At 36.4% G+C, this 24,141-nt stretch overlaps 4 protein-coding genes across 5 annotated transcripts; 3 read left to right on the top strand and 1 right to left on the bottom strand.

Moving 5' to 3' along the window:
• Positions 1 to 1,783: 1,783 nt before the first annotated feature.
• LOC102607227 (RNA-binding KH domain-containing protein PEPPER) lies at positions 1,784 to 6,167 on the top strand. The gene is made up of 6 exons (XM_006474211.4): positions 1,784 to 2,277; positions 2,387 to 2,636; positions 3,810 to 3,958; positions 4,044 to 4,298; positions 5,148 to 5,342; positions 5,659 to 6,167. Exons 1-6 carry the CDS (start codon positions 1,906 to 1,908, stop codon positions 5,836 to 5,838), a joined length of 1,401 nt encoding a protein of 466 aa, XP_006474274.1. The 5' UTR covers positions 1,784 to 1,905; the 3' UTR covers positions 5,839 to 6,167.
• Positions 6,168 to 6,425: 258 nt separating this feature from the next.
• On the top strand, positions 6,426 to 8,542 carry LOC102607528 (uncharacterized). The gene is made up of 3 exons (XM_006474212.4): positions 6,426 to 6,658; positions 7,267 to 7,467; positions 8,166 to 8,542. Exons 1-3 carry the CDS (start codon positions 6,548 to 6,550, stop codon positions 8,199 to 8,201), a joined length of 348 nt encoding a protein of 115 aa, XP_006474275.1. The 5' UTR covers positions 6,426 to 6,547; the 3' UTR covers positions 8,202 to 8,542.
• A 199-nt stretch (positions 8,543 to 8,741) lies between these two features.
• On the bottom strand, positions 8,742 to 11,186 carry LOC102607829 (26S proteasome non-ATPase regulatory subunit 11 homolog). Its single transcript, XM_006474213.4, has 2 exons — positions 11,040 to 11,186; positions 8,742 to 10,229 (listed from the first exon to the last, which is right to left on the bottom strand). The coding sequence occupies exon 2, from the start codon at positions 10,202 to 10,204 to the stop codon at positions 8,936 to 8,938; it is 1,269 nt and encodes a 422-aa protein (XP_006474276.1). The 5' UTR covers positions 10,205 to 10,229; positions 11,040 to 11,186; the 3' UTR covers positions 8,742 to 8,935.
• Positions 11,187 to 12,386: 1,200 nt separating this feature from the next.
• Positions 12,387 to 24,044, top strand: LOC102608121 (DNA ligase 4). 2 transcript variants are annotated; one of them, XM_052434506.1, is made up of 28 exons: positions 12,387 to 12,804; positions 13,366 to 13,457; positions 14,480 to 14,565; positions 14,669 to 14,805; positions 15,249 to 15,323; positions 15,413 to 15,504; positions 15,877 to 15,948; positions 16,201 to 16,280; positions 16,402 to 16,439; positions 16,528 to 16,534; positions 16,690 to 16,848; positions 17,523 to 17,598; positions 18,059 to 18,183; positions 18,277 to 18,311; positions 18,407 to 18,465; positions 19,011 to 19,094; positions 19,466 to 19,561; positions 19,670 to 19,718; positions 19,852 to 19,939; positions 20,069 to 20,272; positions 21,046 to 21,171; positions 21,269 to 21,368; positions 21,482 to 21,587; positions 21,812 to 21,942; positions 22,083 to 22,244; positions 22,460 to 22,615; positions 22,897 to 23,655; positions 23,780 to 24,044. In XM_052434506.1, the coding sequence occupies exons 1-27, from the start codon at positions 12,472 to 12,474 to the stop codon at positions 23,606 to 23,608; spliced, it is 3,480 nt and encodes a 1,159-aa protein (XP_052290466.1). In that variant the 5' UTR covers positions 12,387 to 12,471; the 3' UTR covers positions 23,609 to 23,655; positions 23,780 to 24,044. The 2 variants fall into 2 exon arrangements, with proteins under 2 accessions (XP_052290466.1, XP_006474279.1); XM_006474216.4 differs by having other exon boundaries at positions 22,897 to 24,044.
• Positions 24,045 to 24,141: the final 97 nt, after the last annotated feature.

The following is a 24,141-nucleotide window of genomic DNA, read 5'->3' as shown; positions in this document are numbered from 1 at the left end:
GAAAACACGAAGAATACTGTTTATATGTGTGGATATCCGAGACCTTGATCTACTATAACTTGTGGTTGGTGCGGGGAGCGTGGCCATAACCGAAAGATGTGTGAGAATCCCCTTCCAGCAAATCTGCATTAATGGTGTTTTAGTGTGTTCGAAGATATATTAAATTTACAAATTGTATTATGTAATTTGGAATAACTTTATCATGTAAAACTTATGAGAAGATCTTATTTTGATAAATCTTGTATTATTTAAATGTGGAATGACTTTATTATGTTGATTAATTATGGTGTCATGTTATTGATTACAATCAAGCAATTGACAACACTCGAAAAAAATAAAGCGACAGGCTGTGTCGCTTGGGTGACAACCCATGTCACACGCATCAAATAGCTAATAGACATTGTGGCGACAGGCTCGTCGCCTGATTTTTCAGAGAGTTATTCTTTTCTTGATTTTGTCAAGCATTATGCAACTATCTGAAAAATCGGATGACAAGCAGTGTCGCCCGCATAAAGTTGTCAACAGACAATGTGGTGACATGCGCGTCGCCCGGGCGACATAGTTTGGGCGACATAGTTTGTTGCCCGATTTTCCAGAGAGCTATCATTTGCTTGGTTTAGTCAAGCATTATGCAGGTCTCGGGAAAATCGGGCGACAACATGCTAAATTTTAGGCAACACGGGCAACCTTCCACGTTCTTGATTGGTTGGCACACCAACCTTCTCTTTAACCTCAAAATAATTCTAAGTTTAGATCAATAATTTCTTAGAGGCATTTAAACATACACTTGGTGTGCCATTTATTAGATATCTTAATCTTTAAAAAAACTTCATATTTTCATACCTAGTACACATCCTAATGATTAACTATGATCAATGATGAACCAACAAGGCAATTTAAACAAAAATTTATTCTAAATTAATGAAAAAAACAAAGAAAGTGCCTAAGCCACCGAAACCGTAAGTGAATGAATTTACTAGAACCAAAATAACTCACACACGTTGTTAGAAGTGAAGGAAATCGCCGCTGTAAGTGAAGAAACTCGAGGGAACTCAAGAAATGCCGGAAGTGAAGGAACTTTGTATGGGTGTGGTTCGGACGATAGGAGATGTTTTTAGGTGAATATTGGGCGAAATGTTTGTTTTGTTTTGTTTTGAAAATTTAGGGGTAGTGTGGTCTTAGAACTTTGTAAGTGGTTGCTATTATTAGAAAAATTGAAGTGAGATCTTTTTTTATATTAAAAATTGGAAAGTGGTCAAATGGGTGAAATTTCCATTTTTTTTATTATTAATTTACTCACATTTAAATCTAAGACCTGAGCCTTTAAAAAATAATTAATACTATATATATATATATATATATATATATATATATTTATAGCTACACTGCACATCACCCATCTCCACCCCAAATTAAAATGTTTGAAGTTATACTTCAATTCTTAACATCTTTGCTTTTGTGCAAAAAGACAAACTAACTTTGTTATTCTTTAAAGATAAATAAAATAAAATTGTAATACAGTACAAATCACTAAGCACTTGATCCACCAAATTCAATCACACAAGTAAAACCTACATTTAAACTCTTTGGAAAATTGAATAGAAATGGAGAAAAGTAAGATTGCAAGAAAGTGTAGGTTGGGTTATTTTTATAACTCAACCATAATTTGGGCCACTTACGTAAATTTTCCAAAATCAAAGAAAAAAAAAACAATTTCCTCAGTGTGAGGAGTTATTGACGTGGCAACCCAACCTTCTTCGCGTTAACTACTACTAATAATAATAATATTCACAGAAGTTGGGTTTCCCAATCCTGCGAAAAAATCCGACGACTGCAGTGTCATTTTTTCCCCTAAACCCTTTTGCCCTAAAAAAAACTCAACAAACACAACACACGCTTCTCGTAATGGCCACCGCTGAAACCACCGATAACGGCTCCATTAACCTACCCGAACCCGACCCGCAACCCGAAACAGCTACGACCGAAAGCCCGACAACAGAGTCCGAAGCGCCGCCGACGATTGGAAGCGAAAACACGGAGCATACTACTGAATCTGACTCGGCTCTGCCTCAGTCGACCGGACCCGACGCGGCCGCCGTCCCGGAGGAGAAGAAGTGGCCTGGATGGCCTGGACACTGCGTTTTTCGGATGATTGTACCGGTTTTGAAAGTCGGTAGCATTATTGGACGCAAGGGTGAGCTCATTAAGAAGACGTGCGAGGATACTCGTGCTCGTATTAAAGTTCTCGACGGCCCGGTTTCTTCTCCCGATCGCATTGTGAGATTCTATTTGATTTGTTTGAAGTCATTTTGTGTTCGTAATTTACTCGCATTTAGTGTTTTTAATTTTGAAAGCATGGCTGGTAAAGTGTTGAATTTGATTTTAGGTGCTGATATCGGGGAAGGAAGAGCCAGAGGCGCCTGTATCACCTGCAATGGATGCTGCAGTAAGAGTATTTAAACGGGTCTCTGGGTTACCAGAGAATGATGTCGATGCTAAAGCATCGGGAGCTGCCTTTTGTTCTGTTAGGCTGTTGGTTCCATCCACACAAGCAATTAATTTGATTGGAAAGCAAGGTTCGTTGATCAAGTCGATACAGGAAAACAGTGGTGCTTCTGTGCGGGTGCTTTCATCAGGTATGCTTTAGATTTGATAATCCTTCATGGTTTGTGTATTAATGTTATCAATTGAGTAGCAGCTTTGCATTCACTTTTAAGTCCATCATCAAGTGTTTACAGTGGCAGATAATCCTAATTCTTGATGAACTGAAAAATATTAAACAATGAAGGAATTTGGGTGGTTTCACTTTTTTCTCTGTGTGCGAGACATAGTTTTAACGGGAAATTCTTGTTTTATTATCTATTGTTCTCACCTCCTCATGGCCGAGTTGAGTTAACGAGACATTAACTTACTGGAAGACCTGGTTTCTACTTCAACAACGTTCCATTAATGTCACGATAACGTCCTAGATGCATCTAACCTTTAACATGTTGGTGTTATATAATATCTTACGTGGGTCATAAGTCTGATGCAGCCAAATTTTGACTACCGCAGTGGATGAAAAAGGCCAGGGGCATTGTTGTGAACTCAGATGATGTTTAATCCTTTAATAGGGGGAAAAATGCAAAGCTTTTTCTGTTGAGTGATCTAGCTTAAACTTTGCCGTACTTTTGTTTCTTAGCTTCACTAAGGGAAATCATTTCAGGCATTTGCTAAAGTCTTCATCTGTGTGCTGGGGATGCCATCAGAAAAGCTAATTGGTGACTGAAGTTACTTTAAGTGTGCAGAGGAGCTATGATTCCCTGAATTTAAGATAAGACGGAGGTAGAGAATTAGAGAAATGAATGTTTTGTTTGAATCATATTTCTTTTTCTAGGAGGGATTTATGGGTTTAGGTTCCCAAGAAATGTGGGTTTCTGTCTTCCCTGCCTCTTAATTGTTTTTCTGGGGCACGTGAAATTCAGGTCTGTCATTCTAGTGAAGAGATCTTGGGCCAATTGAAGAGTTCTTGTTGGTCACCTCTTCATTTGAAGGTTCTGAAATTGTGAATAGACCATAAATTTAGGGAGAATTTCTTGGAGTTTCGGTCTTCATACACTTTTCTTAAATATTAGTGAATATTGGTCTTCATCGTTTATTTATTTTGTATTCCTGAGCGGGAGACTTTGGTTTTGGTTGCTTTATTTAAAATACATCACAATATTTTTCTATCCTGACAGCTCTTATCTCATTTTTTACTACTTGTAATGCTATAATTTACCATTTCGTCGGCAAAGAGACCGCATGATACCGAATTTCTTTGCTTCCAGATGAAGCACCGTTTTATGTCACCGAAGATGAGAGGATCGTAGAGATGCAGGGAGAAGCTGCAAAGGTCCTCAAAGCTCTAGAAGCAGTAGTGGGGCATCTGAGGAAGTTCTTGGTTGATCAAGGTGTTCTTCCTCTTTTTGAAAAGACTGTAAGCTTCCTTCTATTGACCATTCATATATATTTTTCTTCTAATTAACTATACTGATAATAATTATTGTCATCTACACTTGTAGTACAATGCGTCAATTTCTCAAGAACGTCAAGTGGAGACTTGGGCGGACAAGTCATCGCTGCATGCTGCTACTCAAAGTGCAATTAGCACCGAGTATACTCCATCAACAAGGAGGGAATCGTTGTTTTTGGAACGTGAACCTCAATTGGAGTCCCGTTATAGGTTATCCGGGATTTCAATCTATGGACAAGATCCAGCACTTTCGACTATACGATCATCGGCACTTGGCCGTGCTAGCGGTCCAATTGTTACGCAGGTTAGTGGTTTTTACAGGTCATTGTATGTTTATCCGAGCATATTTCCTTGTTCCTGTTTTTCTGTCTTCAGAAAGAGTTCATTACTTATTGTGTGGTTGTTCAACTATTTTGTTATAATCAATGCTTCTATATGGATTTGCTACTGCTATGACCATTAGAATTTTGAAACTATATTGGCTGGTGCCTATTCTATGTTGCAGTTGATGCCTGTGGAAGTTTTAGTATTAGACTAGGTCATATCAGAAAACCATACTTCAAGACAATGTAGTCACATTAGAAGACCTTGTTGAATGGACCATTTTCTTGGTAAACCTCGGGGGTTTGGGTGAGAGGTTAAAGACCCTCAAATTCAACCAAGGTCCAAGAGGTTAGGGCTTCGATACCCCTTGGGACCACTGACCTGAGTCATTTATATCTCATGACTTTCATGCTACTTAGCTTGTAGTCCAGCAGTAATCCCCTGGTTAGAACTCAATCAACAAAGAGAGGTTGAGTGTTTCTACGGAGCAAAAAGATTAAAAAAGAAAAAGAAAAAAAGCTGAGTGTTTCTAGGGAGCTAAAAGATTTTTTTTAAAAAGGACTATTTTCTTTGTTACTTTAGAAATGCTTGCCCTCTATCTCTGCTTAATTGAAAGTTCCTCGATTTTGTACCTGATTATAACATCTGGAGATTTGAGACTCAAGAAAGTGGAATGTAATTAAAAGGAAACTTCTGGGTACTGAAATTTAATAAGACTTAGTTCCTGTTATTTGTACTTAATCTTTTTTCTGTTTAAATGTTGTTTCCATGTCTTTGTATTTAGCATTGTTTCTACATCTTCATTGTCTCTGTGGATTTTTGTAATCAGATTACACAAACAATGCAAATACCAATTTCTTATGCTGAGGACATCATCGGGGTTGGAGGCACTAGTATTGAAAACATCCGTCGTACTAGTGGGGCCATCATAACCGTGCAAGAAAGCAGGGGATTACCTGATGAAATCACTGTGGAAATTAAAGGCACCTCGTCACAGGTTCAGTTAGCCCAACAACTGATTCAGGTATGAGTCTTCCTCATTTATTTTTTATTTTTTACTTTTTGACCTTCTGTGTGGCCCTATGAAATCGAAGTTATTAAATGTATGTAAGCTCATGGTAGTGTGCCTATGCATAAACCGATGATTGATGCAATTCCGAAAATCGTTGACCGTAGTCTGTTTGTTCCTTGATTAAATTATTGTATGGCCCTGTGAATACTGAGTTATCATTGGTATTTCCCCTTTGGCCATTCAAGCTTTCCTGAAAAGAAATAGATTCAAGGAGAGAAAACTTTGACATTGGAACCTGATCCATTTTCCACTGTATTTATAAATGCAGGAATACATGAACAATCACAAAGAGTCGATCACAAGCAGCTACGGACAGATAGACACAGGCTACAGGCCTTCGTATCCCCAGTTGGGGAACTCATCATACCCATCCTCTTCACTGTCGACACAACCTTATGGTGGCTACGGCTCTTCAGGTGTAGGTGGCTACACTAGTTACAGGCTTTGAACTAGTAGCCTAAAAGTCATCATCCTTCTTTTTTGAAATGATGAATGTATAAAAATATTCACAAATGTACCGTAATTTTTCAGAAACTGAGGAATACAAAAGATGTAGTGAAATAGTTATGTGGTTTTCTACTTTTCTTCTCTGTTTGTTGTTTGTTGGATGCCATTGCAATATTTCTTTAGAAGTTGCGTCGTTAGTCTAGTGCAAAATTCTATTGGCAATCCAGTCCTTTTTCGGTTTTGACTCCTTTATTTCAGTCATAGTGACGCGAAAGGCTGTTTAGATTTTCCATGAAATGTATTATTTATCGGCTTGAATTTTCAGTTTAACATGGTATTGTTGCCGCTGTTGTTTTTAGAGAATATGTTACAAGGAAATACGTTGTGATCGAGATTTTAGTTATGCTTTTAAATCAAGTCCCTCGTTCAAAAATAAATTTTTCAAAAAACAGGCAGAATCTTTTGTTTAAAAAATTAAAATAAAAAGATTGATTAACGCTGATAAACCATAAGCTTATCTGGAATTATTATTATTATTATTTTATTTGACTTTTTGTCACTGAAAAATAATAATAATCAGAGGAGCAAGAGTTTCTGGAGCTTCTGATACTTATAATATAAATAGTTATCGGGGTTGTAGGAGCCGTTACCGTCGAGTTGTGAGACCACTCATTTCATTCCATTCATTAAAAAGAGAAAAAGAAATAAAAATGCCGACGTTGAATTTGTACACGAATGTGCCGGTGGATGCAGTTATAGCCTCCGACATTCTCAGAGACGCCACCAAAGCCGTTGCTAAGATTCTCGGCAAATCCGAATCTGTACTGTACCACATGTCCTCATACTTTTTTTAACTTCTTTGCTGCCTCCTTTATAACTAAACCCTTTTTCATTTTTCATGCCTGTTGTGTTGTAGCAGCAGCTTATTGCTTACCTCACTTGGGTGTCTTCGTTTTTTAGTGACTGCGATTGTTCGACGAAATTACTCTTTTTTGGTTTGCTTTTGTTTTTAGCACTGGGTGATTGTTATGTAGATATAAGTTTTAATTATGGTGAAAGTGCTTAGCTTAAAAGCGTGTTTTGGAGATAGGTAAAACTAAGTACTAATAGTAATTGCTTTCCAGAAAAGCAATTTATCCTTAAAACTGTTTATAAAGCATTCAGCCTGTGCTTTTTTAAAAGCACTTCCAGAGTTCTAGTTCTCTTTCTTTTGTTTAAAGATACAAAAAGCCTTTTTTTTCCCCTCTTTTGAGCTTTCGGAGCATGCAAATACGTGCAAAACCGTATTTCCTCACACGCATTTCTCATATACGCTGAATTTCTGAGGGGATGGCTTGATGTTTTTGTTTGCAGCTGTTGTACTTATTCAGTAATCAGTATAGAGAGATGTCTTGCAATTTTTTCATCTAATGTCATCTCTGTTGTTCAGTATGTGATGATTTTGATCAATGGTGGAGTTCCAATTGCATTTGCCGGGACTGAAGCACCGGCAGCATACGGAGAACTGATATCTATTGGGTCCCTTGGACCCAGTGTTAATGGAAAATTGAGCTCAACAATTGCAGAAATTCTCCAAACTAAGCTTTTAATAGATAGCTCCCGCTTTTACATCAAACTTTATGATGTTGAGGTAATCTACTGACTTGTTATATTCTGATTTTTGTTTAAACTTTTGAAAAAATCCGGTCATGGTGTGAATTTAAAGCATTTCATAAGCTGTCAAGACTGGCAGCTGTCGTCCTTGCGCCTCAATCCATGTTAATCACAAGAAAATCAAATTCGCATTCAATTTTTCTTTTAAGTTGAATTTGATAGCAGAGTTGGAATATTAATGACAAAGAAACTAGAATTTGATATTTAAGCATTTCATAAGCTTATTTGGATTGATCCTCACATTTGCTCACTAGTGGTGAGTCTTGTTTCTTATGCTTTATACTAGGCACAATATTTAGAATTACTAGTCATACATAAGTAGCTTGCATATATGGCTTGTACCAATCTTTTTTCCCTTTCTTTCTTTCTTTTCCTTTTTTTTTTGGAATTTTTCTTTATTTCATAAACATTGTGCATGATATTTTCATAATGGTAAAACTTACTTTTTTTTAAAAAAAAAAAACCTCATTTTCTACAACTTGTTTTATAGCTCTCTCAGTTTTACAGATAGAGAGTGGCTTTCCATTTTCTATTAGTTGCTGAATGAAAATATATTGAGAAATTCCCTAATGGATTTCTGGAGATTCAATTGATTTTCTACAGTCCACTTTTGGTTCTAGTTTGTTGCAATATGTGCACTTTTACCATCTAACATGTTTACCATTTTTGGTCCAGCGCTCATTCTTCGGGTTTAATGGTTCAACTTTCTGACCAGCTTCGTGCATGGATACTACAATGGTTGAAAGTGTTTCACGTCAGAAATCGTTCTCCTAAAACTGTCCATGCTGTTTCCGCATACAGCTGTAGCTGTTACCTCAAAAAAACAAAAAAAACCTGTATATTTGTTGTTCTCATTTATGTACTAGCGACTTCAATGTTCCCATGTTGTCTTGTGTAGGCACTAACTTCTTTGCAGCCTACACTCTGGCTCTAGATATGACAAAACTACGGATACAAAATTAAGCTCTGCTTCTGTGCATGTGCCTACCTTTGTGTATGTTTTACCAGTGGAATGATATTACGAATCTTCAGAAGAATTTGCACTATATAAAGATTAAGATTTCTGTTTTGATAAATGATTTAGGGTGCCTTGAACTGCATAATCCATCGGCAAATTACATTGTCTATGCATTTCAAGCAGCTCTGACTTCTCAGCTGAGAAGAAGCATAATTAAACAAACCTGTTAAAATGAAACTTCACATGCACTTGCATATTTCTAAAAGCATATAAAAAGCAGCTATTCACAAATATAGCAAGAATGAACCATGGTGGAGAATTTCATCACAGATCAAAGAAACATAGTTAATGCAGTTACAGTGAATGTAAAATCAAGTTTCCTACTAACATATCCATTATCAAGTCTGCAATAATTCAGAAACAATAGAAAGACAGGAAGCAGAACCATGAACTAAGGAGTGCCCACCAAAAAACACAAAAGAAACCCTCATGCCATAATCTTGGCAGACCTCACAAAAAGGCTGTCCACAACCTTGCCCATGTTGGAAATGGTTTCTAAAGTGGCAGGATAGATGGCATCTGCCTTAGGATCTTCAAATATGATGAGGCATCCAACGCCCTGATCTAATGTCCCAGCAAATTTCTTGTCCAAAATCATTTGGGATAACTTTTTCTCTACATGATCTATCGGCAGCTCAATGAGCTCTGCAATGTGTGCTATCTCTACCCTTGAGTAAGGCTCAATCAACCTGCACAGGTTTTGTTCCAGAAGTGTGTCATAAAGAGATGAGAGGTGCCTATGCACAATTGGGTCTTCCTCAAGCTGAGCCTTGAAATCACGTAGAGCAGTCTCAAACAACTTCAAGGACCTCTTGGAATGAGCATCAGCAACAGCTTTCATAGCATCTAATTCTGGCCCAACATACTGCAGGCCAGCCTTAGAAGAAATTATCCCAGCAACATCATCAGCTTGGCTCACCATGATCTTGCAAAGCAACATGTATTTTAGACTAAAAACAGCCCTGGGATCTTCAAGAGCATTGAAAGCCTCAAATGCTTCAAAGAAATAGCTATAAGCAGTTTTGTAATCCTTCTCTTCAGCATGTAAAATTCCGCTCTGCAAATCTATAGTGCCTTGTTGAGCCGGTGGCACATATATAGCATTTGCAGCTGTCCTCGCTGCTGTGAGGGCAGCCTTTGCCTTTGGGAGGTTTCTTAATGAAAAATGTAGCTTACTTTCCAACAAGTCTATGTCTACAAGAAGGAGTTTGTCATCTAATCTCCTCACCTCTTTGACCAAGCTAGTAAGCAGGGTCAATGCCTCTGTGTACTCCCTACTCTCCATCAAAAGAGCTGCAAGCCTAGCCTCAACTCGTTGCCTAAGAAATGTACGCTTTTCCGCACGGGTCCATTGTACCATTTCTTTGCATAGAGCAATTTGGAGTTCAGATGTCCCAGGTATCTTGGCAACAGCATCAATAATTCCTCTTACAATTTTGGCAGTTTTAGCCTTAGGGATCAATGAAAAGAAGGGTCTCAACTGAGTAAGAAGGTTGCAAAGATCCTGAGCCCGGTTCTCCTGTCTAAGAAGGTCAGATAGTTCTGTGATAGCCAATTCTTTTACACGGAGAGCTTCTGAAGAGGAAGAAGGATCGTCAAGTACACGGTAAAGCATAGATATAGCATCGGATGGATTACTGGCTTCTTTAGCCTGCGCAATAGAGTCTGTTGTTGCAGGAAGATATGATGAAGACATGATTTCAATCAGGAATAATCAACTCCTGAAAATGAAAAGTCATCTAATGTTAAACAAGAAGAAAAATACAAGCCAAAAACTTGCTGAGGTTCACATTGATTGGACGATAAATTTTTGGCTGTATTACAGATATGGTCAGGTCTTACACACATGAAGCTTATAAATTTGCTCAAGGTAACCCTTCATCTCACTAATTGGATGGGAAAAAATTTAGTCAACTTGTACAAATTTGAATAGGTAAATTCACAAATGACACACAATAAATTCATTGAGACACCAAAACAAAACCTTATCTCCTCTTTCTCCTTTGGTTTATTCTGTTTCAAAATCACACGGCAAACCCCAAAATACAGACTACATTTCCCAACTTAGGCTAGTAAATATTCTAAACACTTGATGGCCATGTCAGACACAATACATCCTCGGGTTACAAATTATACTTTATTGACTCAAATTGAAAAAGCAAGAGAAAGAGCAGTTTCCTTGTTCAGGAATTTTCAAGTAAATTCATTGACATAAGCGATCAATCCAACAGATTGCTTCGAATGCTACAAGTACTATACTTGCTTTACACATAAATAAATAAATATCTATGCAGATCCTGTGCTAAAAATTGAAACTTTAAACAAACACTTGTCCTTTAAAAGAATCCAACATCACAAAATCCAATTTCTCGAGTCAACTGCAGCATTAATACAAAGATAAAGAAACCCAAATTTTTTATGTGCATATAAGAACGAAGTACTAATATTGAATCTTGAATCGCTAAAAGCACTCCTGATTGAATTGAATAATTGGAAATTTTATATATATAATTATAAAAATTGAAACTTACCGGTCGAAGAGAGAAAGAGAAGATGAGTGCGGAGATTAGGGTTTCTGAACCGAAACTCAACAAGCAGTGAGGAGACTGAGACGAGAGAAAGAGACACGACTATCACAAGCAACCTCGGTTATACGATCTCTTTGCTTTGGGCATCTTTTATAATTTTTAAAGTTTTTATGGTTATTATCGTGCAAGTACCTAATGTTTGTAATAATGTCAAACTTCAGCGGCTTATTTTTTAATTTGGGTTAATTACAGTCGGGTGACACATATTTTAATATATTTTAAAAAATGACACATTTTAAAAATATTCGATTAGATAATAATTCGTTAAGTTTGATTGTTAACTTTAATGGCACAAGGTTCAAATTAAAAATATAAGTTTTTTATTTATTTTATCCACATTAAAAAAAGAAAAAGAAATATTATTGTTCACTTTTTTTTTCTTTTTAATTTTTTCTTCATTATCTTCTTTCTTTATTTCGTTTTCTTATCTAATGGCGTGAGGTTACTGAATCTTCTCTACTTGCTTTTAGATTTGAGAAGTAGTAAGTTATTGGCAATTTGGCACCCTCTAAACTTCTTTGTGAGTCATCTTCTCCGGTCTTAAACTTCTCAGCGCGTCATCTTCTCAAGCTTTCATGGCGCCGTTGTAGCTGTTTCAGCAACTTGCGGCTGCAATCCATGGTGCAGCTGCACCATTGTTCTAAATCACTACAGTCATTTGTGCACAAGAATATGTAGTCGAATTAAGGTCATAAAATACTTTCGTGTCAACCCAAACATCGTCCCTGCTGGTTCCCCCACCATCACTTAAGAAGTCTCTATCGTAACTTAATCATTTTAGGGTTAGTGAATTTTGGATATGAATTAAACTATTGGATTAACTTTGTTTGGTTTGATTAATTTGTTTTTCATTATTAAATGATATTTTATTTAAGTATTTTGTTGTATGCAGTTGAAACATCCAAATGCTCCATCTAATTTCATGAATTCTTCATAATAGTGGATTAAGGATTGTTCAAAATCCAGCCACTATATAGGTTTTTTTTCATTTTTATTTTAAGTAATATTAAAAAATAAAAAATAATTGACCAAATCTATTAATTTTGAGTAAATTAACTAATGTGGGTAAAATCATCAATTTATATTTTCAGTGGCTATATCTATTAATTTTAATAGAAAACTTAACAAATAATCATCTGATCTAGTATTTTTGAAATATACATTCACTTTTCTGAAATATGTTAAAACAAGAGGAAAACCAACTGTAATTAACCCCTTATATATTTTTTTAAGAATTAAGAATTTATTTAAAAAAACATTAACATTTATTTATTTATTTAACTCTCCTAATCTAAAGCGTATCAAACAAGCCATCAACAGAACAGAAAACCACCGAGTCCGAGTGGCAGCAAACGAACAGCGAACTGGCGAAGAAATGACGAAGACAGAAGAGACCGAGGTGATCGTTTTAGTGAGTCTTTTCAACTGGATACAAAAAACCAAACCAGCGGCCAAGAAACGGTCCAAGTTCCGCAAATTTCTCGATACTTACTGTGACTCGGTGGACTACTTTAGTGCATTGCGGCTGATTCTGCCGTCGTTGGACCGGGAAAGAGGCAGCTATGGCCTCAAAGAGTCGGTGCTCGCCAACTGCCTCATCGATGCCCTGGGCATGTCTAAAGACTCCGCTGACGCCGTTCGGCTTATTAATTGGCGCAAGGGAGGCACCGCTCCTAATGCCGGAAATTTCCCAATGGTCGCTGCTGAGGTCTGTTTCGTCTTTCGACACGCGAGCAAACACAAAAAAAAAAAAAAATATCTCTAGAAACTTGTTTTATAAGGCGCTTTTACTTGAAATGAAAGCGCTTTCTGTGAAAGCATTATTTGCATAGGGCAATCATGGTCATAGATATTCTTTGATAATATCATCATGGTAGAAAGTAGTTATGTTTGATTCAACTATCAGTTGTGATCTTTATCTGTAGAAGATTTGAGAACTGGATTTTTGTATTTTTGTTTTTGCCATGTTAGCTGTCACATTAGCTTAAAGTGTGTAATGTGTGAGTAAAAATGCCCCAAAAAAGAGTGATAAATGGGAGTGTTTCTTGCCTAGCGATCTGTAGATTAGCTACAGTTTTCTTTTTTCTTCAGGTAGTGGTCATGTCTCAATGAATTTGATCAAGTTTCTCTGTTTGGCATCTTACAAATTCATTGTCTATTGCTCTGTATCTTTTAATATGAAAATTGTGAGTTGATTCAAAACACTTCAGATATTAAGGTAAATCTTAAATTATGTTCTGGGCTTGAGTATGTAGCTTTTCTGCCATAGGTTCTGCAACGTAGGCAAGGAATGATTTCTGGTGGACTTACAATTAAGGAATTAAATGACTTGCTTGATCGCTTGGCTTCAAGTGAAAACAGGTATTCTACTTCTGCTTGACTGGGATGTACATTCTAGTAAGAGACTTAAATCATTTGATATCATGCAAATGATATATTCCGGTATATACTGGAATAGGTAGGGTAACCCTTGTAACATAAAGTTCATTGTGATATTCTTATCTAATCTAGCATCGTTTCATTATGGTGACAAGTAATGGCACTTAATACTTTGTTGGGATGTAACCATCAAATCTTTCTCAATGGTCAACTACAGGTAGAATTTTGTGTGATAAATTGATTAACTTTGGTCATCACCTATGTAATTTTTAATTAAATGTGTTTGCTGCGACCCATGCCCCTGAAAGATAAGTGCATCAGAAGAATGTAGGAGAGGGAGGGAATATAACCTAAGCATGTGAGAGGGAGGGAGAGAGAGCATAGGCATTCTAGGCTCTATGAAATCAAAGCCACTTATATTGATTCTTGGGCTCAAAAAATGCCTAGGAACTTTAGGATTACAATTCATCGCTGGTCAAAAAAAATAAAAATAAAAATAAAAATTCCCCATATTACTAAACCTAGAATGACATGTGAATAACTAACATAAATTTTTCTCATATCTGTAGATTATTTTTCTAGAACTGTGGGATATGCTTCAATAGGTTTGGTATATTTGGTGAAAACTGACCTTGCTTGGTACATTCTTAGCCTACACTATCCAATAGCTAACTCGTTTTGAGCACTGCTATTTGAACAGCAGCAAGACACCAGGAAGACAAAAATATGAGTACTGTTCATGCTGCAGCAATATTGTAGCATACGAAATGACAGCACTGTTGCAAGCTGCTGTCGTTTCTGTCGTGCTGCTGTTCAAAATAGCATTTTCCATTCATTTTTTATATCCAGCTTGCTTTGACTGAAAGTTTTAGGCAAAGTGTCAATGCAAGCTGCTGAAGTTTTAGTGGAGATTTTTATTCCCTTTCTCCTATTTCATGTCCAATCATTTTATTTTATTTTTTAATTTTTTTTCTCATGTTCAACTTTGATAACTATGGCAAAAGGGCTGAGAAGACTTCAGTTCTGTCTACTCTAATTAAGAAGACAAATGCACAGGAAATGAAGTGGATTATCATGATAATTCTGAAAGGTGCTATCTATTTCTACCATTATTCATACCTTTTTCTAATTTTTTATTTTTCATCTTGATTATGTTATGTGAGCTTCAATGTTGTTTGTAAATTTATTTGTAGATCTAAAGTTGGGAATTAGTGAAAAGAGCATATTCCATGAGTTTCATCCGGATGCTGAGGACCTGTTTAATGTGACATGTGACTTAAAACTGGTTTGTGAGAAGTTAAAGGATCGAAACCAGAGACATAAACGGCAGGTTCGTTTCAGGCACTGAAACAATCTCTAAATCACTTTTGAAACTTTTAGTGATGGTACAAATGAGAATATACCATGTTTCCAGGGTACTGCTTAATAGATGTGAGGTCAACAATTAGTTTGGTGGGATGGAAATAGTAGGGTGAAACTAGGTGGAAATATGTAGAGATGGTTTAGGCATGCCAAGCGGAGTATAATTTAATAATGCAGTCCACTTTTTAGAAATAAAATTATGATTTGGTCACAAGTCAAAGAGATATGTGCTTTTGGTATCTTGAAATATTATGCGCGACATGCTGAGCAACCTGTGGTTGCTTATTGTTTTTATGAAGAGTGTGCCCAATTTTCTGTTAAGAAATCAGTTTTACTTGATATAATGTTCCTATTTCTGTGAATGCACAACTCATATCTTCCAAGAAATAACTCATGATAAAACTGTTATAGGACATCGAAGTTGGGAAAGCTGTGCGCCCACAACTAGCTATGAGAATAGGTGATGCACATGCTGCCTGGAGAAAGGTCTGAATAGCAAAGACTCTTTTCAAGTTTTGTTTATATTTTCATTTTTGTTATTCAATTATGCATGTCATTTTTGTTATTTTGTATAGCTTCATGGGAAAGAAGTGGTCATTGAGTGCAAATTTGATGGTGATCGCATTCAAATTCATAAAAATGGTTCAGAAATACACTACTTCTCAAGGTGGGTGCCGATTTGCTAGTAATTACTCGTTATACTTATCTTCTTTTGTATCTGAAGTTTTCAATTCTAAATTGCTGTATTTAATTAGTGACATATTCACTTTTTATTTTAATTTGTTACTCTGAACATAAATCCTTACTACATGATTTAGATGCCTACGGGAACTTTTTTTTGAGATTTCCTTCTTATCTGTTTTATTTTTAACCAGGCCCATGCCTTAAATTTGATGCATTGCTCAAGAGAACAGTGCTTTTTTTTTAATGTAAAATTATGAAGCTTGGACTCTGTCGCCTTAGCAGTTGATTAGATGCGAACAACAGGAAAACTCTGTATATTTTGATCTGTGGAATTCATAGAATAAGTTACATGCAGGAGCTTTCTTGATCACTCTGAATATGGACATGCGATGTCAAAGATTATTGAGCAAAACGTTTTGGTTGACAGGTAAATATTTATCCCAAGTTTCATGGTGCGACCTCTTCTTTTAGAATGCCCTCCGTCATTTGCAATTAATTGCAAAGTCTAGAGCAGATAGATTTAATTACTTTTTTGGTAATTCAGCTGTACAGTTAAATATTTGTGTATACAACTGATGGAGCCTGGAATAGTAATTGCTGGAGTCATTGGAGGAAACACTAGGACTATTTTGAAATTTCTCAAAGTATTTTATTCCTATTAATTTTTCTTCTTGCCTAGGTGCATACTCGATGGTGAAATGTTGGTCTGGGACACTTCTTTGAATCGATTTGCAGAATTTGGTTCAAATCAGGAAATAGGTTTTAACTCACATATTGATTCTTTAGCTTTTTGTCTTCTTTCCTTTGGGGCGATGGGTGGGGTTCGGGTTTTTGGTTTAATTTTTGGTGGCATTTTATCATTAATTTTTTCTGTTTACAGCCAAGGCAGCGAGGGATGGACTTTCAAGTGATCGACAGGTTTTATGCTGCGACATATTTCTTTTATCTTGTTGCTAAATAAGGAAGCACAAACTTTAACTTTCATGTATGTTCTCTTGTGGTGCAGTTGTGCTGTATCCTTTACATTTCTGACTGAATGTCGGCATTTCTTGATATGTTTCCGATGGCAAACATAACTTTGAGTTTCCTATTATCCTCAAAATTAAATGTACAATACATGAAAAGTTTTGAATTTTCTTTGGTTTTCTTTCATGTGAAAAATTGGTAGATTTTGCATTTGATGTTCTGTATGTGGGAGATACTAGCGTCATTCACCAGAGCTTGAAGGAACGACATGAGCTTCTCCAAAAAGTTGTGAAGCCTTCGAAAGGTCGTTTAGAGACCTTAGTACCTGATCATGGTCTCAATTCTCACGTGAGACCTCAAGGTAAAGAACATGAGATGACTGATATTCCTTTACCATTCAACAAAGGTAATGCTTCTCATTGCAGGCCTCGTTATTCTTTATAGGTAAGAGGTATTGTTGATATATTTAAAATTGTTTTCTTGTACAATTACGTTATGTTGAAGTCTGGCACCTATTACATTTCAAATCAGGCATTACTTTCTGTTATGAACTTGAGTTCAACTGTAAAACCGTCAGTCTTCCATGAATCTGACTTGAGTTCAATTATGCTTTTACGACTCTGTAAATATATGCTTTCTGGGCTCACTAAGTTTATTTGGTGCTTAATAACCTGCTTGGATTTCTAAGCTACTAAGCTAGATTACTAAAATTTAACTTGTGAGATAGACCTTTAAGAAGTTTTTATTACGTAAACATTCATGCTTTTTTTCATTTAGTTGAAGAAGTCTTAATGCATGGGAGTGAGGCCATTCATCCAGTGGGCGCAAAGTCCTTGCATCATGTCTTTCTTTAACATTAATAGTCAATTATGGTATTTGAGTTGTTTGCGCAGCTGATGACTTTAAGTGTACTTCATGATAAGGACAATGCATGTAACATATCTACTGTAGCCATGAATGATGGCATATGTGTGTGTGTGCATGTGTATATGTTATCTCAGTTAAGATCCCAAATTATGGCTGCTGATCAAACAGGGGAACCTTGCTGGTCACTTGTTGCTCATAATGTGGATGAGGTTGAGAAGTTCTTCAAAGAAACCATTGAGAATAGGTTAGCATTCTTATGCATTTCCTTTGGTTCGTAAATGATAGTACAATTGTTTTAAAGCTTGGAGCTTGTAGTTAGCTTAGTCATTACCCAACAACATCTCTGTGTGAACTATGGAATATCTAAACCAAAAGATGGTAGAATGACTTCGAGAACTAGTTCTACAGATCTACATGTAATCTAAAATTCTGGTCTTCTTCGATCAAGTTCTCAAACCAATTAGGGAGCTTCCAAAGACCAAACAATTGAATGGAGTCCACTGTGGAATGACCCTAGCATGACTAAAAGTCAGTAATACATAGGTTGCCGGTTAGCTCACAGTATATTTATTTGTTCAGACTCTGAATATTCTTACATGTTTGTTATCAATCAAAAAATTTGTCTAACCAGTTATTTTATTTATTTGTTTATTTATTTTTGGGGTTTCTATTATTGTTTGTTGAAATATATTTTACTGGTATAGGGATGAAGGAATTGTATTGAAAGACCTTGGTTCGAAATGGGAGCCAGGTGATCGAAGTGGAAAGTGGTTGAAGCTGAAGCCTGAGTACATCCGTGCTGGTTCAGACTTGGATGTACTAATAATTGGTTTGTAGTTATTTCTTTTGTTTCTTTTCTCTTTTCTAAGGAAATTAGTTCCTTAAACTGACGACGGTTTCAATTATGCACGCATTGTAATAGGAGGATATTATGGCTCCGGTCGTCGTGGAGGGGAGGTAAGTTGCCAGCCTGATTTCTGATTAGTTTGTTTTAACCTTTGTGTACTAATGTTCTTACTAAAATGTTTAACCAATACGTTACCTTTTTGCAGGTTGCTCAGTTCTTGGTTGCCCTGGCAGAGCGTCCAGCTCCAGATACATATCCTAGAAGGTACTTTCCCAACTTTTATTTGCATAGATGTATTATTTAAACTTGTGCACATTACCTACTGGTTTGTGTCCTTTTTTTAGCTCCTCTTTTGGATTATCCTTCTCACTTCTGCATTGGAATTTTTTTTTCTGTATTATTAATGTGAACCATTGTAATTCCTGGAACAAATGAGTATTAGATCTTAAATTGTCAAGATATCATTGAATTCAAATGCTTAAACTTATAGGTAAGGGCCTAACTATAGTACTGCCCTAATGTATGCCTCGTATGCAAGGGATGTAGATCACACACAACAGCAACCACAAACATAACAAATACAAACACCAAACACACTCTTGTTATAATATAAAAAGTACCATTGGAGAATTTGGACACAGCACCGTTTGGATTAATGGCTCTTGTACCACCACTAAGTTTAAGGTTATAGGTAAGGACCAAGGATCAAATAAAATATTTAAGCTTTCCCAGACCTTGAATAATATTTGGTAGTATTTAATCTATTTGGAAAATGTGTCTGTGAATTAATCTGAGTTATTCCATTGCAGATTTATCTCCTTTTGCCGAGTGGGTACTGGTCTCTCTGATGAGGAACTAGATGCTGTTGTAACTAAGTTGAAGCCTTATTTTAGGTAATTTAATGGTAGCTTGATGTTATTAATGGTGGTTTCAACGGTGTTGTCCATGATAATGCTCTGTGAGCTGCATTTTTATAGTCATGGAACCAATTAGAGTAGCTGTGAAAAACAGGGTTAATTTTGATCACTTGTTTTTACCCTTATGAACTGGCATCAAACTGAATGTTTATCTTTATAGATTTAACTTACTATAATTGATAAAGAAAATGCTAATGATGCTTAGACCAACATCTACACTCTACAGATGGGGCTCTGTGACTTCGAAATGTTTCATATTTTTAGGGAAAAGCGGTATCTTGCAAATATATTATGAGGGTATTCACAACCTTTTTTTTTTTTTTGGGGGTTGGATTGTGTTCTCTCAGGAAATATGAATATCCAAAAAGGGCACCTCCAAGTTTTTATCAAGTTACAAATAATTCAAAGGAGAGACCTGATGTTTGGATTGAGAGCCCTGAGAAGTTAGTCCTTTACTCCTTTTGTATTATTCCCTCTTAAGCTAAATGGATATGAACTTTTCTGACATCATCATTGTCATTTTTTTCTTTGTGAACCTCTCTTTCTTGCAGATCAATAATACTTTCTATTACCAGTGATATTCGAACCATAAGGTCTGAGGTGTGTCTTTGCTAATTTTTACTTTTTACTAATTGGGGGCAGAAATAATCTGTTTTGATGGTTCCATTGATTCTCTATTACTTGATCCACTTGATCTTCATCCTCATTCGTACTCGATCCTTTTTTTTTCTAGGTTTTTTCTGCACCATACAGCCTGAGATTTCCACGCATTGATAGAGTGAGATATGACAAGCCTTGGCATGATTGCCTTGACGTGCAGTGTAAGAGGATAGCACATGTCCAAATGCTTTTTTGGGTTATAAATGTTCAAGAACTCCTGATGTTATTTCCCTTTAAAAGGGGCCTGGTCTCCGTTTGTTTAAATTTGTTAAATTTTTTCTTTCTTGCAGCATTTGTAGAACTTGTGCATTCAAGTAATGGCACCACTCAGAAGGGGAAAGAATATGGAGGCTTGCAAGATGATAAGCCAAAACAATTCAGATCCTCCAGAAAGGGAGAGAAAAAGAATGTGTCTATTGTTCCTTCTCATTTTCTTCAGACTGATGTTTCTGACATAAAGGGGGAAACCTCAATATTTTCAGATATGGTGTTTTGTATCCTTTGACAGCTCTATTGAGCGATCTGTGCTGATTTGTTTCATGTCTCATATGACTGACATATCAAACTGATTCCTTAAACGCAATGTGCCCTGGCTCTCTTTTCTTCATTTCTTTTCATAGCCTTGTTATTGATCTGCACTTCTTCTTTTACATGCCTTATATGATTTGTACTTGCTTCTTAAACTGTCACTGTGTCACATCCTAACTTGTCTTCCCTCTGTTCCCCCCCCCCCCCCCCAAACAAAAAAAAAAGAAAAAGATTTCATCGAAGTGGGGGAACCTTTGCTTGCTTGCGTGACTGTAACGTGATGCAATGATGCTTGAATCTAATCTGAATTAAATTGTTAACATGTAGTATAACTTCATCTATGATCCCATTGTACATAACAATCTGGATAATCCTGTTTTCTTTAAAAGACTGATTTATTTTCCCAAGATGGTAAAACTGCAGTTACAAATACTGACAGGTGGTTTCTTTAGTCTGTTTCCTATTAATAGAGGTTTCTGCCATGGTAAAGATGATCTGTTTTCGTTTCTTAATCTTTTCCCTTTTTCATCTTCTTCTCCCCATGTCCTTTTCTTTTCTGTTATCTGGTTACATTCATATTTCTCTTTCAATTTTTCAGCATATTTAAAGCTTCACTGTTGTGTACGATTGTTCTTAGTATGATCTGGGTGTTTAGTCCTCTGCTGTTGTACTAAAACTAATTAATCTTTCTTTCAGTTATCCATTTTGTTAGAATTATTAATCTCCTTGACATGCACAGATTTTGTTAATGTACCTCCAGCCTATTCCCTTGACTCCTTGCACAAAATGGTTGTTGAGAATGGAGGAACATTTTCAATGAATTTGAATAACTCAGTTACCCACTGTGTTGCAGCTGATAACAAAGGTCTTTCTCTCTCTCACATTCTTGCATACACACATTAACGAATACACAGGCACTCAATTCATATTTTGCCAGTAAACAAAATAAATAAATTTGCCAGGGCTTAAATATGAGGCAGCAAAACGTCGTGGAGATGTTATTCATTACTCTTGGGTCTTGGATTGTTGTTCACAAAAGAAGCTTCTCCAATTGCAGCCAAAGTTAGTTTCGCTGTCATTTGATCCGTTGCTTGATCCAGAAAGCACTTTTTTTTCCCCCTCTCAATCTAACTTGACATTCTATTGCTTTTTGGTTGTCTATCTTTCTTTATAAGGTACTACCTTCATCTATCTGACTCTTCGAAGAAAAAGCTACAAGAAGAAGTTGATGAATTTTCTGACCTGTACTTTTGGGATCTTGACCTTGCAGATATCAAACAGGTACATGGACACAGCATTATATATTGTTATTTGAATATTTTGGATTTGGTGGATAAGGTTCACCAATATGGAATAAAAACATAGAAGAATAACTAAAGTGTGGTAAAAAAACATTCATAAGAAATTTTAAAAATCTCACGTGCCTTTGACTGTCGTACTTGAGCCACTTATGGTACATGGTACGAGTTTGACCAAAAAAAGGTTTTTTTTTTTCTTTTTTTCAGCTCTTAAGCAATGTTGATAGATCAGAAGACCCCAAAACTATTGATTATTATAAGAAGAAGTACTGTCCACAGGACAAGTGGTCTTGCTTTCATGGCTGCTGCATTTACTTCTACCATTCAACAGAGCCTTTGTAAGATCTCCTGACTTCATAAATCCTTGTTTATTCTATCTATGTTTATTTGGCAGAGCTGACTTTAATTGGTCTCCGTATTAATTCATTTCTAGATAATTTTTTAGTTTCTTATTCAACTTTTTTTTTTCTCCACCAAGGAGTCCTGATTGGGAAGTTATATTGGGGCTTGCCCTGAGGAGATTGAAGCTTGAAATTTCCTTTCATGGCGGTAAAGTCTGCAACAATCTTGCAAATGCTACCCACGTGGTGGTCTTGTCAGTACTGGGATATGATGTGAACTTTAATTCTCTTACAGAAAGGTGATTACAGTTTATGGTTATTCTGCTGTGTGTTAAGCATCTTATGGAATGTTTCTAACAAAAACATGTTGAATGTTTGTCTGCTGGTCTTTATATTAGCATCATCCTTTTCAGTTGTAACTGTAATAAGAAATTATTTTATTCTAGTACTTTTGATTATTATGAACTAAATTAATATAAATTCTTACTCTTGCTTTTCCATCTTCTTTGTGCAGTTTCACTGCCAGAGAGAAACATCTTTTATGGAACAAGAAGTTGCATGTTGTTAGATCCCAGTGGTTGGAAGATTGCTTGGCGAAGGAGCAAAAGTCGGAAGAATACGAATACAGCTTGAAGCCCACTGGCATGCAAGAGTCGTACCTTGAATTGTGGTGAATGCTAATGCATAAAATCTGTTATATATGGCTATAGTTTGTTCCTACTTGTGTCACCTTTCCAAAAAGCTACTATCCCAGATTTTTAAATTTCAGAACTTCCAAGTAGGTTGAATTGTCAAGCTCGTTCATTGTGGTTCTGGAGGATTAGTAATACAGAAATGAACATATTAAAAATTTGGTTGAAAATTAAGGCCTTGCCCCTACATTTTCGCTGTACCTGCTGCCCTAGATGTTTTTAACTACCTAACTGGTGTTTTGGTTGGTTTGCTTTTCAGCGAAGAAGACCTGGATATGGAAGAACCCTCATCTACATTGGAAACTTCAGACAAACAGAATGTGTCATCTTTCCCGGACGGTGATGGTAAGCAGAGAGGAACCAGAGGTGTTTCCCCTGCCTCACCAAAGAGAGAAGGCAAAAGGAAAAGAGGAAGACCTGCTGGTGGAAGCGCAAAGAAAAGAAAATCAACTGTCAACCTAGCTCGGAGAAAAAGGCCACATGTTAGAAATAAACCTTCAAAGATATACCAAAATGAATCTGATGAAAGTAATGCTTCTGATGAAACAGAAAAAAAGGAAGAGATCAATAGGGAAGAGAATCATGAAGATCGTGAAATGGATGATGAGGAAAATCTGGAAACTCGACAGACTAATGTAGTGGAAGATTTAGAATCATTAGACCGAGGCAAGGCACTTCAACAAGAGGTTGTCAAAGATTTTGGGAAAGAAAAACAGACTGTTAGAGCTCCTGATATTGAAATGAGAGAAAGGTATCACAGCAAAGACAGTGAGACAACTGATAAGCAGCAAGTTGATGCAGTTCAAGCCATGTTACTGGACATGATTCCAAGCCTTGGAATGAAGAATGAAAAAACTACAAATCCGATTCCGAAAGAAGAGTCATCATCTGCAGAACCAAGTGCAGAGCCTACAAAGAAAAAGAAAGTCAGCTACAAGGATATTGCCAGCAAACTACTCAAGGATTGGTAGGAGTTATGAGCTGATCATCTTGTCTCCATTGCATGGCCTGTGAAATTGTAAGTATGTTAGTCTTGGACAGCGAGAATTTCCCAGAGTATTCCATATCTATCATACTACACTGTTGTTGTGTGTATGTATAGCTACAGCTCATGTTTCTAGCAGTTTCTTATCGAACCGTAGATGCTTCAATGAGGACACGTTCGCTTTCCCCAAGGATAGCTATAGACCGCAACCAACCTTCTTTGTGGTGGATGTGGTTGCGATTGGCTGGGAATCTTGAAGTTTTAGCTTAGTTTTATTAAGTCAGTAATTTTCGGCTGGCCAATAAGTAAATTATATACGGCAAAATCTCAAATCTTCAACGGAGTGTATTTAAATTGTGTTCGAAGGCCATTGCAGGTTTCTTTCTTTGAATACATAAATCTCATCGTGCTCTACCCTGGCAGCGGAAGGCGTGGTGTACAGTATGTGTAAAATTTGCTTTGGAACTTGAAAAATCTTCAACTAAAAGCATTAGTTGCAGCATAAATGATAAAACCAAG

The sequence above is a fragment of the Citrus sinensis genome, chromosome 9 (genome assembly GCF_022201045.2).
Source record: "Citrus sinensis cultivar Valencia sweet orange chromosome 9, DVS_A1.0, whole genome shotgun sequence".
Taxonomy (NCBI): Eukaryota; Viridiplantae; Streptophyta; class Magnoliopsida; order Sapindales; family Rutaceae; genus Citrus; species Citrus sinensis.
This window is presented reverse-complemented; position numbering and strand designations above follow the sequence as displayed.